Source organism: Rhincodon typus, chromosome 11 (genome assembly GCF_021869965.1).
Source record: "Rhincodon typus isolate 14 chromosome 11, sRhiTyp1.1, whole genome shotgun sequence".
NCBI classification, from domain to species: domain Eukaryota; kingdom Metazoa; phylum Chordata; class Chondrichthyes; order Orectolobiformes; family Rhincodontidae; genus Rhincodon; species Rhincodon typus.
The window spans coordinates 30626850-30646174 of NC_063342.1; the positions used below are offsets into that span (position 1 = coordinate 30626850).

At 39.5% G+C, this 19325-nt stretch overlaps 1 protein-coding gene across 1 annotated transcript in view; it reads right to left on the reverse strand.

Moving 5' to 3' along the window:
- Positions 1 to 19325, reverse strand: part of LOC109929592 — a 40332-nt gene that overhangs the window by 16283 nt on the left and 4724 nt on the right. Inside the window, exons 3-6 of the mRNA XM_048602941.1 lie at positions 17152 to 17228; positions 16568 to 16625; positions 11188 to 11255; positions 6264 to 6368 (exon numbers count right to left, since the gene is read on the reverse strand). Coding sequence (XP_048458898.1) covers positions 6264 to 6368; positions 11188 to 11255; positions 16568 to 16625; positions 17152 to 17228 — 308 coding nt within the window. The remainder of the gene's footprint in view (positions 1 to 6263; positions 6369 to 11187; positions 11256 to 16567; positions 16626 to 17151; positions 17229 to 19325) is intronic.

The window sequence follows — 19325 nt, forward strand, 5'->3', positions numbered from 1 at the left end:
GCACCCCCATCTCCTACCCACTAACCTCATCCCGCCTCCTTGACCTGCCCGTCCTCCCTGGACCGACCTATCCCCTCCCTAACTCCCCACCTACATTTACCTTCACTGGCTCCAACCCCACCTCTTTGACCTGTCTGTCTCCCCTCCACCTATCTTCTCCTTTATCCATCTTCTATCCGCCTCCCCCTCTCTCCCTATTTATTTCAGAATCCCCTTCCCCTCCCCCATTTCTGAAGAAGAGTCTCGACCCGAAACGTCAGCTTTCCTGCTCCTCTGATGCTGCTTGGCCTGCTGTCTTCATCCAGCTCTACACCGTGTTATCTTAGATTCTCCAGCATCGGCAGTTCCTACTATCTCATTTCCAAATGAAGATGGTTTGTGGCTTGTAAGTGAATTTGCAGGGGGTGGTGTTCCCATGCATCTGCTGCCACACATTATTAGATGGTACAGGTCACTTGACAGTGTTGTTGGAAGACTCTTGACGTGTTGCCACAGTGCATCCAGCAGAACGAGCATCAGTCAAATGAGCTGCTTTGACCTGAATGGTGTCAAACTCAAGATTTACAGCCATAGACAGATTATGGCATGGAAAGAGACCATTCAGCCCATCATGTCTGTGTTAGCTGAATGAAGTAGTCACCTGTTATAATCCCAAATTCCACTGCCAGCTCCACAGCCTTGTACATTATAGCCTGTCAGGTACAAATTCAGGTTCCTGTTAAATGAGTAAGTTCCCAACTCAACCAAACTGGGCAGCCAATTCCATGCATCCATCACTCATGTCTACTTTAATCCTTTTACCAGTCACCTAAATTCTGTCAGTACAAAACCTGACACCCTGGCGGGATCTTGCAGCAAGGCATTATGGGTAGATCTTAGGAATAGGAAGGGTGCAATTTCAATGCTGCCAGTGGGAGATGGAGGAAGAAACATGTGGTCAGATTCTGGAACAACGTGAAAATAACAAGGTTGTTCCAGTGGGTGATTCTAACTTCCCCGATATTGCCTGGGACTGCCAGAGTGCCAGGGGTTTGGATGGGGAGCAATTTGTCCGGCGTGTCCAGAAGAGTTTTTTGAAACAATATGCGGATAGTCCAATGAGGGAAGGGGCCATACTAGTCCTAGTATTGGGAAGGGAGTCTGACCAGGTGATCAACTTTTCAGTGGGGAAACATTTTGGGAATAGTGGCCATAATCCCGTAAGCTTTCGGATTCTTATGGACGAAGACAAGTGGACCTTGGATGAAGGTGTTAAATTGGGGGAAGGCCAACTATAACTGAATTAGGCAAGAATCGGATAATGTGGATTGGGAGCAGCTGTTTGAGAGTAAATCAACATCTGACATGTGGGAGACTTTTAAAGACCAGTTGATTAGAGTGCAGGACTAGCATGTTCCTGTGAAAATTCAGAACGGGAATGGTAGGATTCGGTCCCTGAAAGTACAGCTCCCCGAAAGTGACAACACAGGTGGATAAGGCAGGCAAGAAGGCATACCATATAGCATGCTTGCCTTCATCGACCAGGGCATTGAATATAAAAGTTGGCAAATTATCTTACAGCTGTCTAAAACTTTAATTAGGCCACGTTTGGAATATTGCATGCAGTTCCGAAAACTGCACTACCAGAAGGATGTGCATACTTTGGACAGGGTGTACAGAAGGTTTACCATGATGTTATCTAAAATCCTCCAGACCAGGCATGAGGAGAGACTGGATAAACTTGGATTGTTTTCACTGGAATGATGGAGGCTGAGGGGCAACCCAATAGAGGTCAACAAAATTGAGAGGCATGGACAGGGTGGATTGTCAGACAATTTTTTACCAGGGTGGAAAGGTCAACTACAAGAGGGCACAAGTTCAAGGTGGGAGGGGGAAAGTTTAGGGGAGAAGTGTGGGATAAATCTTTTCACACAGAGGTTGGTGGGTGCCTGGAACACATTGCCGGTGGAAGTAGGCATGGTAGCAATGTTCAATGCATATCTCGATAGACACATGAATGGGAGGCAGAAGGATAGAAATCGCATGTGGGCAGTAAGTAGCGGGTCTAAATAAGGATTGAAATTAGTGCAGGCTTGGTGGGATGAAGGGCCTGTTCCTATGCAGTGTTGTTCTTTGTGCCCCCTGATGATTGACCTGTACAAGAGAAAAACAAGTCTTCCCTGTCCAAGCCTCTAATTATTTTGTACACCTCAATCAAGTCTCAGTTTACCCAGTCCTAAAGAAACAACCTAACCCAAGCCAATCTTACTTCATAGCTGCAATTTTCAAGGCTTGGCAACATTTTTGTAAATCTCCTCCATATTCTGACTACTTGTCCTTCTTGTAATGTGGTGATTAGAACTGCACACAAACCTTCAGCTGCAACTTAACCAATATCTTATTTAGTTCCAGCATTCCATCCCTCCATTTGTGTTTAATTTCACAGAATTTGACAGAGTATCATAGAACCCCCACAGTGTGAAATTAGGCCATTCAGCCCAACAAGTTCACACCGGCTCTCCAAAGAGCACCTACACATCCCTGGACACTATGGCCACACTGAATTGCCCAATCTACTTAACCTGCACATCTTTGGACTGTGGGAGGAAACTGAAGCACCTGGAAGAAACCCATGCAGACATGGGGACTATGTACAAACACCACACGGACAGTCGCCCAAGGCTGGAATTGAAGCCGGGACCCTGGCACTGTGGGACAGCAGTGTTAACCACTGAGCAACTGCGCTGCCCATAATCCTCTCACCCAATGAAAGAAAGCATCCTATATATCTTTTTATCTGTTTTATTTCCCTATCCTGCCATTTTCAGGGGCCTGTGGATATGCACTCCAAGGTCTCACTTCCTCCACCCCTCTCAAGTTCCTCTCATCTAGTGGATTCCCTGCTTTTTCATCCTCCTGAAATGCATAACTTTGCACTTTTCCAAGTTGAATTACATTTTTTTCATCCACTCAACCAAATCATTGATATTACCTTTCAGCCAGCAACACAAACTTTGCTTCAAACAGGATGGCTAATTTGTGTTGTCGGCAAATCTCCAATTCATGCCTTTCACATTTAGTTCAACTCATTAATATATACTACAGACTTCAAGGGATTCAAAACTTGAGCACCACTGAACACTGAGAACCAACTTTCCCTTCACAAACACGATCCTTTGTCTCTTGTGTTTTGTACTGATGCGCTAATTTCCACCATCATTAAAAGATAGGGATATTTATGGAGTTTCCTCCTCCAGTGAGTCGTTTAATTGTCTATAACCATTCAAAATTGGATGTGGCAAGGACTAAAGAGCTTAGACATGATCTGTATGTTGTGGAATCACTTAGCCCTATCACTTGCTGCTTATTTTGTTTGGTACTCATATAGCCGAGTGTTACAACTTTACTAGCTTCACCTGACATCATTTTTAGGCATGCCTGGTACTGCTCATGACCTCCTGCACATATTGCTGACCAAAAGCGGATCTCCCAACTTGATAGCAATGCTAGAATGGGGAATATGTCCTTCTGAGTTGCTCAATCTGCTTGAAATCTCTCCATTCAGATTGAAGGTATTGCCACGTATCATGATGGAGGGTGTCCTCAATGTTAAGATGGGATTCATCTCCACAATGGCTTTGCGGTAGTCACTCTATCGATTCTGTCATGGGCCGATGTACCTGCAGCAGGTAGACTGAGGATGACAAAGTCAATTACTTTTGATCCCCTTTGTTACTTCACCATCAGCTGCCAGACTGGACACCATTGCTGCCAACTCTCTGAAGACTTTCTAGCAATGGTGTTATAGATCCACTCTTGGTTACTGACACTGAAGCTTCCCCTCACCCCGAATATATCCCGTGTCCTTGTCACCCTAGACGTATCCTTGAAGTAATGTTCAACATAGTAGAGCAATCAACTCATCAATTAAGGGGGTGGCACTGTAGGTGGTACACAGCTGGAGATTTCCTTGTCCATGTTTGAACTAATGTCACATGACTTCACGGTGTCCAGAGACAATGCTTTCTCAGAGCTATTCCTTTCTGACTGCGTACGGCTGCTACAACCAGGGACGGTGAGAGCGCTAAATAAAAACCTAAAGAACTGCAGATGCTGAAAATCAGGAACAAAAACAGAAGTTGCTGGAAAAGCTCAGCAGATCTGGCAGCATCTGTTGTCCCTCACACTAGTCAAACAACAGGCTGATGCTGTCTGCAAGGTATAAATGACTCCTTGAGAGTGATTATGTCACAGATAGCTCTCTCACCATCAGGAACAAAAACAGAAGTTGCTGGAAAAGCTCAGCAGATCTGGCAGCATCTGTGAAGAAAAATCAGAGTTACGGTTTCAGGTCTGGTGACCCTTCTGAGGACCTGACGAAGATGACAGCTGCCAGACCTGCTGAGCTTTTCCAATAACTTCTGTTTTTGTTCCTGATGGTGAGAGAGCTATCTGTGAATAATCACTCTCAAGGAGTCATTTATACCTTGCAGACAGCATCAGCCTGTTGTTTGACTAGTGTGAGGGACAACTCTAACCTTTGCACAAGCCATGTTAGCAAGGAGGAGTCTGCAGCGGCTAAAAGGCTTTGTCCCACCTTTTCAGTTTTCATCAAAACCAGATGGCCTTTTCAGGTATATTCACTTCTTTAGATTTTTCTGTAACAGTTTGATATGACAGTGGCTTGCTAGGCCAATTCAGAGAGTATTTAAGAGTTACCCACATTGCTGCAAGTCTGGGGGTCACATGTAGGCCATATTAGCCAAGGATGGCATATTTTCTTTTCCTACAGGACATTAGTGAATCACATGGGTTTTTACGCCAATTGTCAATAGATTCATTCAGAGTCACTTTTAGACTAGCTTTCAATTACCATCAGGATTCATACTCATGCTGCAAGAGTATAAGCCTGGTCTCCAAATTACTATCCTTGTGCCAGCATTACTGTTTCAGCACCTGACCCTCTTTGGACATCAGTATGGTAATTCTCATCACAAAATCCTACAGCACTGGAGTGGGCAGTTGGCCTATTGAGTCTGTGCTGGCTGTTTCATAGAGCAGACAGACTGTCGTACTCTCTGGTCTTTTACCCACTCTCCCTGCAATCTTTTTCTTTCTCTCTGGATTTTTAGCCAGTTCCCTATTGAAAGTTATTATTAAATACCTTAAATAATCCAGTTCTTTTGTCAATCTCAAAAATCTGTACCTTCTGATTATTGACCTTTCAACAATAAGCAATGGTTCCTTTCTATTCACTCCACACTCTTGACGACTTTAAATATCTCCATTAAAGCTCCCTTTAACTCTCTTGGCACCAAAGAGATCGAGATTCTCCAGTCTATGCAAACGACTAATCCTTGTAAGACTTTCCAGGTGGGACGGGGTCACACTGGTGCGTCAAAATAAGGAAGTAAATCCCGAGCTGAGTAAACTTAAAATTGAGAGATTCCATCATTTATAAACAGAGCATAAACCAGTGGCAAGGTCAATTAGAATACAGTTGCAGCTGTTTTACTTTGGAATGAAAGTCACAGATATGGCGCAAAGAAAATTTAACAGGATGACACCAAAACTTCAATAATAGATGAACAACTTCAGGAACCTGGAGCTATTCTCAGTAGAACAAAAGATAGGCAAGAGCAAATCTAAAAAATGCTCAAAACCAAAGGATTTTGAAATCGTAAACTGGATAAACCTACATTGACTACAATGTCAAAAACTAGATGGCAATTTAAGTTCAATCACCGAAACAGTAAAAGGGCAAGATGTTATTTTCTTTAAAATGTGGCAGAATGGAAGACATGAATCTCCGCCTAGCAAGAGGGACAATAATTGAATCTATAATTGGTTTTTAAAAGGAAAATAAAAGGAGAATAAATAATGAAATAATAAAAGGAGGGAAGGCGTTGGTGCCAATAACTTATGCTTTCAAAGACGCTACAAAAGTGCTGGAAAGGTGCTATGGCCTTTATATTCCATAGTCCTATAGTTTTAACGAAATGAGTAAGTTAAAATGATTTGATAGATATTAATACATAACTAGTGATCATTGAAAACAAACATTATATTTGAAGATTTAGTCATGCCATGAAACAGTCATTAAATATCCAAAGACTACAAGTATAGTTTATAAAAAAAGGTCTGACTCATTAACAATGTTTTGTGGATTTATAATGAAATGTTTTTAATTTTTCTACTTGCATACCATTAATTCCAAATTTGTCTATCACCACCCTTAAAATATGTAAATACTTTAAGAAAATGCAGAGAAGTGTTACACTCACCAAGACTTGTTTTCCAAGTTTATCATGGCCAGTAGCCAGCACGTCTACATCTATTTTGTATTTATCTCCCACGTTCATATTCCCAATGGAGATGCTGGTTTGTAACTAGTTTAAAAAAAGTGTAATAGATGATTTATTACGTTTCTCTTTTGAGTACGCAAAAATGGTTGAATCTCACTGGATTCAAATGGTTTCTATCAATCATAAACAGAGCATTCACAGAGAAATAATTAAGGGAAAATTTAAAAACTGTGATGGACAACTGCAATAGATACTGTTTTGATTCAAACTAATCTTTCAAGATCACTTACCAATGTGAAGAATTACACAAAACCACACGCCCCAAAGATTTTTGAAAATGCTAGTTGAGCCATCTTTGATAAGACTAACATCGCTAGCCCCAAAATTTGAAACTGTATATTCTCCACTATGGAAGTAAACCTTGTTTATCCACCAAGCAATCGCGTGAACATGGAGTTTCTTTGAAGCTTTCTTGCACCTGATCTGCCAGCTTCTCTTTACCATCCATTTGACTAAAACCGGTTCTCAAACTTGCATCACATATGGAATGTCAGTAGGTGTCAGCCTCAGCTCAAGGATAGCACTTGCCTTAGTGTCAGAGTGTCAGATGACTTATTTGTATTCATTCACAGGATACGGATGTCATTGTCATGGCCAGCTTTTGTTGTCCATTATTAACTGCTCTGGAGAAGATAGTGCACCACTGCCACCCTGTTGAATTGCTGTTTCCATATGGCAGAGGTATGCCCATGACAGTGAAGGAACAGTTTTTTTTTTGGTTGTTCATGGGATGTGGGCATTGCTGGCAGGGCCAGCATTTATTATCCATACCCTTTGTCCAAGGGCTGTTAAAAGTCTGTCAGTCTGAAATTAAACATAGGCCAGGCAGATATCCTTCCTTAAGGACATTAATGAACCAGATAGATTTTTATGGCAATTGACAATGGTTGCAATTAGACTAGCTTTTCACTCCAGACTTTTATTGAATTCAAATTTCACTGTTTGCCATGGGTAGGATTTGAACAATGTCCTCAGATATCTTTTAAATCAGCCTGTTTAGATACATTCTTACATACTACTGGAGCAGGTGGCTCTTGAACCCAGGCCTTCTTAGCATGGGGTTCTGGATTGCTAGACCAGTGACAATACCACTACACCACAGTCTAATTTAAGGTTTAACAAAAGGACTCTAACACTGATAACAGAATTTGTTTACGGTCAGACTGATTATAAAAGTGGTCTACAGGATTCCTCATGTTGTCTCAGTACAACAGTCACAGCAAGATGTATGTTAACATTCTGCACAATTTGTGTACGAGGACATCCAAATCCCTCTAAATCACAAATGTAGTAAGCAATGTCTGCCAGGAGAATGTATAATTATAATTATTCAATAGTCAAAGGGGAAATTGAATTGTAAGTCTTCATGGAGTTATATTCAGGTTTTCTTAAGGGAAAGATTTGTGCTCTCTAAAGGTTACCCAGTAAAAGATTGTCAACAGGATGATCCCTTCTCCAATTACTTGAGCATGCTTCACTAATAAGCATGGACATCAGTGTGCTTGATTATAATTTAAAAAGACAACATGAAGGCAAAGACAACAAGGACTTGAATAAATGTGGAATTACATTTCAGCGTTTGGTAAATTAAAAAGCATAAACTGTGCTCGGCATTGTTGGTGGCTTTTCTGGGAAACAACAGGAAATGCAAAAAAAAAAGCAGTGAATTTCTTAAACCCAAAGCAATTCAGGTAGTTCTCCTATAATGTGATAGTTACATTCCTATGTGACCTGGCACTATTGCCCTGGATGTTGTTGAGCTTTGAGTATTGTCGGAACTGCACGCATCCAGGCAACTGGAGCATTCCATCACAATCCTGACTTGTGCTTTGTAGATGGTGGGCAGGACTTAGGATGTCAGTTGGTGAAAATCTCAAAGATTCCTAACCTCTGACCTACTGATACCTACAATATTATAAACAATGAAGCTAGTTGTGTTTCTACTCAATGGTAAATCCCCAGATATTGATAATGGGCATTCAGCAACAGTAATGCCATTGAATGTCAAGGAAGCTGGGTAGATTTTGTGTTATTGGAAGTGTCATTGCATGGATTGAATGCTGCTTGCCACATATCAGCCCAAGCCTGAATGTTGTCTAGGTCTCATCACACATAAACATTGTGGACTCAAGTCCTGCTACATTAACTTTAACATGTATTCCAGGCTTGTAATTTAGCATAGAATCCTCTCTGTACAACATTGTCAGCAAGGCTATCTTTTGGTTGAAACATTAAAAAATGAGTCAGTTTGTTTTCTCAGGTAGCTATTGAAGATCTCATACACTATTTGAACAGCAGGGAAGTTCTCATCAATATCCTGATCAATGTTTGTTCCTTAAAAATCATCCAACATGCTGCTTGTGGAACCAGACTTTACAGAATCACAGTTGTTACAGTGTTGGCAGTGCTAAAAGTGCAATAAAAAGGGAGAAAATTGATTATGAAAGTAAAAGGGCAGAAAATATAAAAACAAACAGTGAGATTTTAGGATATATAAAAAATAATTAAAGGGAGTAGGATTCTTGGAGAATTCACTAGGGAATTAATAACAGGGATCAGTGAAAAGGCAGATAATTAAAACCAATATTTTACGTTAGTCTTCACAGTGGAGGACACTATAAACATCCGAGAGATAAGCAGATAAAGTAAGGTCCTAATGGAAGGAAACATCTTGTAACAGTCTTTATCATGATTTATTGCACTTTTAGCACTGTCAACACTGTAACAACTGTGATTCTGTAAAGTCTGGTTCCACAAGCAGCATGTTGGATGATTTTTAAGGAACAAACATTGATCAAGATATTGATGAGAACTTCCCTGCCGTTCAAATAGTGTATGAGATTTTCTATAGCTACCTGAGAAAACAAACTGACTCATTTTTATCACGATTCACAAAATAACTGGCAAACTAATGGGACTGAAGGTTAACAAGTTGCCAGAATATGAGGGCCTACATCCAAGACTTTTAAAGGGAAGTGCCTACAGAAATAATGGAGGAATTTACTAAAATATCCAATAGCTCACTGGTTTCCAGGAGGGCTCTAGCAGTTTGGTAAAACAGCTGGTGTCAAGCCCCTGTTTAAGAAAAGGAGGGGGGCAGAGAAAACAGGAAACTATTAGCCAGCTAGCCTACCATATATCATTGGAAAAATGCTGAAATCCATTATCATGGAAGGAATAGCGGGACATGCAGAACAGTTCAATGCAATCTAACAGTCAACATGATTTTCTGAAAAGTAAACCAAGTTTGACAAATTTGCAGGGGTTTCGAGAGGTAAACAGACTTGATAGAGGGTAACTGATAGATGTAATGTTTTGGATTTCCAGAAAGCATTCGATAGGTGCAAAATAAAAGGCTATCACACACAATAGGAGCTCATGATATTGAGGATAATGTGTTAGCAAGGACTGAGGACTGGGTAAGAAAAGGAGTCGAGATTAATGGGTCATTTTCAGATTGGAAGGGAGCAACTAATGTAACTGTTGAGAAGATGTTCCCACTAGTGGGGTTAATCTCAATCCAGGGATGTAGTTATACATATAGAGATAGAGCTAGAGTGAAAGAGTCATACAGCACAGAAACAGATCATTCAGTCCAATTTGTCTACACCGACCAGATTTCAATCTGGCCTAGTCCCGTTTGCCAGCATTTGGCCCATATTCCTCTAAACCCTTCCTATTGTGTTAGTTGGGATGTAAAGGAATTTGCCCTCTTAGGTTAGTGAATATCTGGAGTTCACCCCAGAAAGGCTAGATCATAAAGCATTTCAAGAGGACATAGATTTTTAGATAATAGGGAAATTGGGGGTGAAGAAGAGCTGGCAAAGAGGAGTTGAGGCCTGAGACAGAGCAGCCATGATCTTATTGAATGGCAAAAGATGTTTGAACAGCCTGCTGTTTTAATGTGCAAAAGAGGCCATTTAGCCCATATGTCTGCACTGACTCTGAACAAAGAACATGACTTAGTGTCAATCTACTACCTCTCCCCAAAACCCTGCACATTATTTCTATTTAAATATCATCTAATGCAATGTTGAGCATCTCAATTGAACCTGCCTCCATCATACTTTCAGGCAGTGCATTCCAGAAACAAACTACTTGCAAGAAAATTTTCGCATGTCACATTCACTTCTTTTGCATATTACTTCAGATACATGACTACTTTCCTTTCATCCATTTAGGAACGGAAAATGTTTCTTCCTATATACTCTGTACAGACCTCTCAATTTTGAAAACTTCACATCTCCTCAACCTTCTGCCCCCAACCCCCCCACCCCAAAGAAAACACTTCCAACTTCACCAACCTTTGTAAGTGAAGTTAGTAGAAAAACTATGCTAAGGTAGGGTAAGGATTAATCAGCCAGATTATCTAGTTCAAGATTTCTATGCAAATCGTTCTGCACAGGCATTATGTACAAATCTGACAGCATAATGCAAAAGCAGGCAAGTTTAAAATCCGGATCCCTTTATTTCAGAATAACATAAAATTGGCTTACCCCTAGAATGCATTTATTACTCTTCACATAATGACGAAATTTATGAAAATAAAAAAAATGTTTCAATTGTGCATGGACCACAAAACATAAATGCTTGTTTTGCTCTTAAAAAGAATATATCAATAAGAATTTTTACCATTGACAATTGACTCAAGTAAATGAATCCCACATTAAAACAAAATTTAACAAAACAGCTGGACTCAGTTTCACATGGATACATTACTGTAAGTCACTTAGGAATGTTGATATTATGCATGTGGTTTGCATAACACAAAGTCACAGCTGAAGGTTATATAAATTATCAGATATAGGAGAAAAAAAGTTGCTGATCAATCATCACACTGTACCTTGGATATACTTGGCATGCATTGTTCATCTTTAAAATCTTCAAATTCAGAACTCTGATCTGTTTGACCTTGTATTTAAAAAAAAGTTCTTCTTAGTTCACTTTAAATACATTCAAGATATACCAACTTCCTTTGATATTTACATCTCCTGCCACAATCCTACATATTTCCTCACTAGTTGGGCCACGCTGCATCCCTGAGTTGTTCAGATATTCGGTGACTTTGCAAAACAGAATTCATACTGGAAATTCATAGGCTGTGTGGGTAAAAAGGGGGCCACCATTTTTTAGAAAAGAACACACTATTCAATGTGATATTGTTCAAGCTATTTGAATCCAGTATCATTAACTCATGTACTCATTCAACATCATCAATATGCTCCATCTTCAGAGTTAAAAGTGTAATCACATGATTGAGCCCGAGTTTGAAAAACTGTGCTCAACATATGGACTGTGGTTTATTCCTAATGCAAGTTACATTACTGGTACCTTTAGACACATAGGTGCTTGATTTTAAGACAATGCAACCAGGCTGCACAGGTGCAGGACTCATTTATACCAATCTTGTTTTTGCGCTGCTCACTAATCTGACAAAATGTCTAATTGGACAACTGTTGTGTCAATTGTAACTGTAGAAACTAAAAGATGATTCTGGTTTCCTAAGTTTGAGAGGCAATTTTCCAAATTTGAAATTTGGAATACTGAAAATAGTTGAAATACACAAATTATTCTATTGGGAAGACTATGCAATTTAGCCAAATGAGTCTCTGCACCAATTTCATTAAGTTATTGCAGATCCATTGCAATTATTGCATTGTAACCCAATTACACAGTCATAGAGTCATACAGCCAAACTCGTCCATGCCAACTAAGTTTCCCAAACCAAAATAGTCTCACTTGCCTGCGTTTCCTTTATTCATTTTATTCATTAACGGGATGAGGACATCGCTGGCTAGGCAGCATTTACTGTCCATCCCTAATTGCCCAGATGGCCGTTCAGAGTCAACTACATTGCTGTGGGTCTGGAGCCACATGCAGGCCAGACCAGGTAAGGATGGTAGTTTCCTTCCCGAAAGGACATTAGTTTGGCCCATATCCCTGTAAAACCTTTCCTATTAATGTACCTGTCGAAGTACCTTTTAAATGTTGTAACTGTACCTGCATTTACCACCTCCTTTGGCAGTTCATTCCACATACAAACCAAGTGCTGTGTGAAAAAGCTGCCCCCAGGTCCCTTTTAAATCTTTCTCCTCTTAGCTTAAAAATATGCCCTCTTGTTGTGAAATTCCCTACCCTAGAAGAAAGATCTTTGCTACTCACCTTATCTATGCCCCTCATGATTTTATAAAGCTCTATAACATCACCCGTCAATCTCCAGGGAAAAAAGCACCAGCCTCTCCTTGTAACTCAAACCTTCCATTACTAGCAACCTTGTAAATCTCTTCTGAACCCTCTCCAATTTCATAATGTCCTTCCTACAGGAAGGTGACCAGAATTGTACACAGCACTCTAAATGTGGCCTCACCAACTGTGCTATACAACTGCAACCTGACATCCCAACTCCTCGTCTCAACGGTCTGAGCAATGACAGCAAGCATGCTAAATACTTTCTTAACCACCTTGTCTGTGATGCAACTTTCAAAGAACTATGTACGTGAACTCCTAGGCCTCTCTGTTCAACAACACTATCCAGGGTCCTACCATTGACTGTATAAATCCTGCCCTTGTTAGTCTTACCAAAATGCAATACCTTGCATTTATCCAGATTAAACTCCATTTGCCACTCCTCAGCCCTTGGCCCAGTTGATCAATATCCCTTTGCTATCTCAGATAACCTTCTTCACCGACTACTTTACCACCAATTTTGGTGCCATTTGCAAAGTTACTAACCATGCCTCCTAAATTCCCATCCAAATCATTCATATAAATGACAAACATTTACCTTTGCCTATTGCCCCTTGATAAATTGTTTGATAAAAATTTCAAAATTTAAAATAGTTGATCAAGCATCAACTGCAATTTGTCGGAGACTGAACATCTATCACTGTTAGCATTTTTAGAAATATTTCCAAATTTATCCCCGAGGAGTCTGATTATATCCCTTAGTATTATACTTCACAACCCGAAGTAGCTTCTTTTGGTCTCCTTAAATCCCATTGATACACTTAAAACATCAAATTCATTCCTTAACCTTCTAAATAACAGGAATTTTAACCAGGCTGTGTGTAAATCTCATGTAGTAATTTACTTTTGCAGTCTAAAAGTTAACCATTACATCTACAGCTCACTCCCTCCGAGGCCATATGTCCCTACTAAGGGGGATGGGGCATAGCCTCTGTGACAGTTTTTAGGCATAATGTCCAGCATCCTGTTAGACCTTTCTATCTCATGAGGTGACTCAACTGAAGTATTTGCTAAAAAGTCAGGTTTGAGTTAGAACATACATATCCAGTCCATTACAAATGGAAACTGGAAGCTTTGAAAGCCCCAGATCTTCAACTGATTCAATTGCATATGTTCATGTAGCAACATACTATTAATAGCGAAAATTGTGCTGTTCTTTATGTTGTGTACAAGGAACACCCAATTACTACTGCCTACCAAACAAACGCTTCACCAATGCACTGTTAGCTGTATCAACTAGTTATTATTCTCTTGAATTAGGGGCAAAGGTGCAACTCAGATTAAAATAACTGGACAATGAGTTACAATGGAAGCTCAGATTAATTCTTCTCATTAGCTCACAGCCTCTGGTAACACTGTATTCCTTATGTAGGTAATGATTCATCAACTAGTCTGATTGATCAATGGAAGATAGCAAGAGATGTACTTCAGCTTGTTCTCAATGAATGCCATATCATATAACAAGCAAATATGTCTAATGAATTGAGGTTCTGTTTGAACAAGGACCCGGGATTTCAATTAGGTTTTAGTCAATACACTGTAGCAGTATATCTTTGGCTCCATTTCTCCCTCTGGATTTCATCAAATGTGGAAAGTTCTTTGAAAAGATTGCGTGTACTTAGTTTTGGGAAGAAACGCACGCAGTAAATTTAGATTTTTAAGCATTGTGAAGTCTAAAAAAATTGCAATCCTTGAGCAAAAAGCTGCACAGCTCGACAGTCAACTGGACATAATTACAACATTCCGGGACGATAGCTTCTTGCTAAGATGCTCCGTGGTCAGTCAAAACATTGCCAGCAGTAGCTGATGATTGGGAAATGAGGTTAAAAACAGGTCAGTATAGAATAGGAATCATTTTGAGCGACTAGATTTCTCTAGTAGGTATGGATCTTTAGGTAGAGTGACATGAATAAAAAAGGTGACAATTGGTAATTGGGCAATTACAAGGACACCAAGTAACAAGTGGTTAACCAAGAGAGAAAACAGTACAATACAGCAAAGTTCTGAGCACCAATGGAAACGTCTATAGTCAAGGGGCTATACAGCTTTTTAACTAACTGTGATCCAAGTTACAAACATGTGCTTTCTAGGTACCACAGGTCTGGGCATCAAGCAGTAAATGAAAAATGATTCCACAAAGGAAAGATGATCCAAAGACCTTTGTTCATGTGGGAACCAGTGACAGAACCTTCAACCTACTTTTAATTATGAACAGATTGAGATGAAGCAGCAGAACCAGCTTGGAGAAAGAGATCAACTGTCAACAAGCACCTAGAAGGTGAATGCAGAAGACAGCTGCAGACTTCTGAGAAACTGGAACTATTTTTGGGATGAGGCATGGGCTACTTGGGTAGTAACCTATATCTAAATCAGAGGGGAATCCATATTCTTTGGGAAAGGCTAATTTGGCAGTGCAAGTCAAAGAGGAGAAAGAGCCCAAGAGAAATTGCACGTTTTTACCCAAGTGTATCACATGTATGTGCACAGAGAACTAGAAATAAAACGAGAGCTAGAAGCACAAACTCTGAGAAAGATGTGATGTACTAGATGGAACCATAGCAGGCGCTATCTGACAATCTTTGAAGAATTTCTGGAGTGCATTTTGTAGATAGCACATGTTGCTCTACCAAGCATTGGTAGTGGAGTGATTGAATGTTTATGGACATGATGCCAATCAAGCAAGCTGCTTTGTCCTGGATGATGTCAGGCTTCACGAGAGTTGTTGCAAGTGACACTGTCATTATACTCATGGAATCATATCTTCAGACATCAAGCTATTGCTCGATTGTTGGACAGCTGTCCAACATCGGCACTAGGCCCCATGTTAATAGGGAAAACTTTTCAGGGTTGACAGGCCTGTTTTTGTTGCCATTTCTGGTGCCTAGGTCCATGTTAGATGGTCAGTCCACTTATGTGCATCTAGGTAATAATGCCATTACATTTTCACATTTGAGCTTACTTGTTGTATTTTTATGCTCGTACACTCTGTACCTTCCTTTTCAGTTCTGGGTACATTACCTAAGTAGCTGCCCTGTAATATTACCTTCTCCTTTTACTTGTGAGCTGAAGTATTCCCTCACTAAAACCACGCTATTTAGTTTAAAGACTGCTCCAAAGCCCTAATTATTCAATTCATCAGGATTGGCCCCAGCAGAGTTTAAATGAAGCCTGCTCCACCAGGAAAAGAGCTTTTCTACCCAGTACTGATGAGTGTCCAATGAACTGAAATTCCATTCCTTCTACAATAATCTTGGAGTCTTATTTATTTACCCAATGCCAGTTCGCTATCTGAACCACATACAATTGCAAGATTCCCAACAAAAACAGAAATTGCTGAAGAAACCCAGCAGTTTTGGCAGCTTCTGTGGAGAGAAAACAAGTTCGCATTTTGAGTCATGACTCTTCCTCAGAACCAGTTCTGAAGGATCACTGGAATCGAAACACTAACTCTGCTTTCTCTCCACAGATGCTGCCAGACCTGCTAAGTTTCTCCAGCAATTTCTGGTTTAGTTTCAGATTTCCAGCACCTGATTATTTTAGTGTTTCAACCAAGATTACCACCTTGGAGGTTCTACTTATTAAACTTAGCTCCTAACTGCTCAAATTCTTTCAACAGAAACTCCTTTCCAGTCCTACCAAGGTAGTTGGTACCAATACCCAAATTTGCAGAAGACTTTAAGTTATGAAACACAGAAGATTATGTAGCTTGAAGCACAAAATTAAGAAAAATGGACTCAGGCTAACAAAGGACCTGCACTATGGCAGAAGACTTTGGAGAAAGTTGAGATGATTACCTTTGATCCAAAAAATCAAACTCCAGTTTCTGTTTCTTGTGGAGAAAGTAGTAGTTGTCCGCACTAAAGTATTACATAATATTAGAAAATCGATGCATTGGGTCTAAAAGTTTTAATGCATTGTTTCTCACAAACCCCTCCTCAGTTGCATCTTGAAACTAATAAGAAAACCTTTTAACTAACCTGATAACTTTGTGCTCATCAGGTCCTCCAGGCTTTTACCAGGTGCATGTTTTTCAGACTGAAATATACACAAAGAAAACTATTTCAGTAATTTTCTCCTGATTCTGTTCAGCCCTGGATGACATTTATACTTTTGAAAAAAAGTTTTGTAAGTTTGCCTTGACTGCAACCAATTTTTTTTTTTCCCAGAGTATGGCTGGCTACTGTCACAAATAAATTAACATACTGATCAGGACAAAAATTACGTCAACTGACTATATCACATGGTCAGTATAACACAAGCAGTAAAAATGAAATACAGAATGATGATCAGAAAGTGTAGCAAATAATCAAGAACAGGGTGGCCCCATATGTCTAAAGCACCACAGTACAAACCTAGTCTCCAATATACTGTCTATGATCCAATTCGAAGTAATTCTAACTTTTGAAATTAGCATAATTTAAGAGTATTCAAATTTGCATTTTTATGTAGATCATGCCCAAAGTCAATAAGTTATTAGTTGAAATTTAAGCTAAAATTAGCATCATAATACTGGTAAACCAATTGCAAAATAACAGCAAATATTACAGGACACATTCTGCACCTTTTTCTTACGGTTAACTCTGGCTTGTTTTCTTAGGAAACAAAGTGGAGAGTCAACGGGACACCATGCTACTGGACCTATAAAGATAAAAAATTTATATAAATGTTACTGAATGTCATGCTTTATGAAATACAATATTACAAAAATCACTGCAAATGGATATTCATTGTTTCATTTCATTGTGCTAAAAAATTAAGATTCATCTACCTTTGACATAAAATCCTGCCTTTCCATTGTTAATTTCTAACAAGATCTTTATTCGGCCAAGTTAACCTGCTTGCAAATAAATTTTAAGTAAGCCTCCACCAAGATAAGGCTTCAGTTAGTTAGACAGAATCTTTAGTCTTTCCAGAGAAAGGGCTCGAGTAGAAACCAAATGTTTTCCCCACAGTAACGTAATTATGACAAGTCATTGCAATCTGGAATTAACATTTCACTTAAATTCAGTGACAATTCTTACATCATGATGTAAAGGTTAAACTTGAATCCACTTAAATTCCAGTAAATTACAATATGGCAGACGGAATGAGATAAAATTAAATGAAGGCTTCACTTACAGTCACTGCTAGATTTTAATAGGCAAATACTAAACCAGTTGACCAATGACAACTAGTCTCTAATACCATGTAACTGAATTACAAATGTCACTTACAACAGATTAAACGCTTCGGACAAATTAACAAACACCATGTATCTTGTAAGCGATAATTACAGGAATTAATGTTCTGTTTGGACATGGACATGGTTAAATTGGAAATAATAACGTAATTAAAAAGTTTTCATTGCTATTTAAAATCTTCAATTGCTCCAAAATATCAACAGCATTTGGAAAAGGGAAGAATTAAACAAAAACTTGTTAATTTCATATGAAACAATTAAAACAGATGTACTGTACACAATAACCAAAGTCACATCTGTGCTACCAAGAACAAACATTTTATATGAATGGATTGGTTAAATGCACACTTTTCTTGTCAGATATCTTAATTGGATTTGATGTGCTGTACTTTGCACCAACTCAAACTGTCAATCATTTTAGTCTTTATGCAAGGGGCATGGCAAACTTAAACAGAGACTGTATGGCATGAGCAGGATTCCACATATATTCTGATGTACCTACTTTGGGAACTAACCAATTAAACCAATGTGGCATCTGTAAGCAGTGGAGATTGTACTAATCATGCACACATGCTTATGAGCAAATATTCTAAATGAAGAGGGATCAGAAGCAAATAGATTAAGTGATGTTGAAACAAAACAAAGATCATGTACAAGACAATGAAACAGTGGTAGAGATCAAAATAATACTGAAGAAATTCAACAGATGTTGTAGACAAGCCTCATGGTTTTCTTGAATTGTGGTATTTCTCATGGACTTGTCCTCAGACCCATCATAATTCCTCTATTTCCCTGCATGCCTTCCATTAAATCTCTGTGCTGCTTACTGAATTGCCTTAAGTGCCCATAATGGCACTTGTCACCTCCTTCGTAAGGACACAAACCTGGTGGTGGTGGTGGGGGGGGATGGGAAGTCTCATATGGCACAATGGTAGTGTACCTGGAGATCCAGGTTCATGTCCCACTTGTTCAGAGGTGTGCAATAACATCTCTGAACTGGTTAATTAGAAAAATAGGTTAGAATCCAACAGGTCTATTCACTTCCTACAATCTTTCAGTCCAATTCACACACTGGAGACTAACCCAGCCAGCCTCCGATCTGTCGCTATGAAAATAAGGCAAAAGCTGGAAATCTGGGAAAAACAAACAATGTTGGAGAAAATTTGTGGGGTGAGAAACAGAATTAACATTTCAAGTCTGATATGACTCTTTCTCAGAACTTCTGAACAGGAGTGGTACAAGACTTGAGAAGTTAATCATTTCTCTCTCCGCAGATGCTTCTAGACCTGTTGCGTTTCTCCAGCATAGTGTTTGCTGCTGTCTGTGCTGCTCACCCCATCTACCACAACCCATTTGGCATCCACTTGTAAAGCAACAATCACTGGATTTTCTCCTGAATGTTTGTTTTGATTAAATGAGCCTCTTTCCAGAGATGACCTTATTCTGAAAAGATTCAATTGACATCCTGGCTTCAACTGACACTTGGCACAAGCCACAGAATCTAGTTATATTTTCAACCACCCCATTCTAATATCTTTGACAGTCCAGTCCTCAGT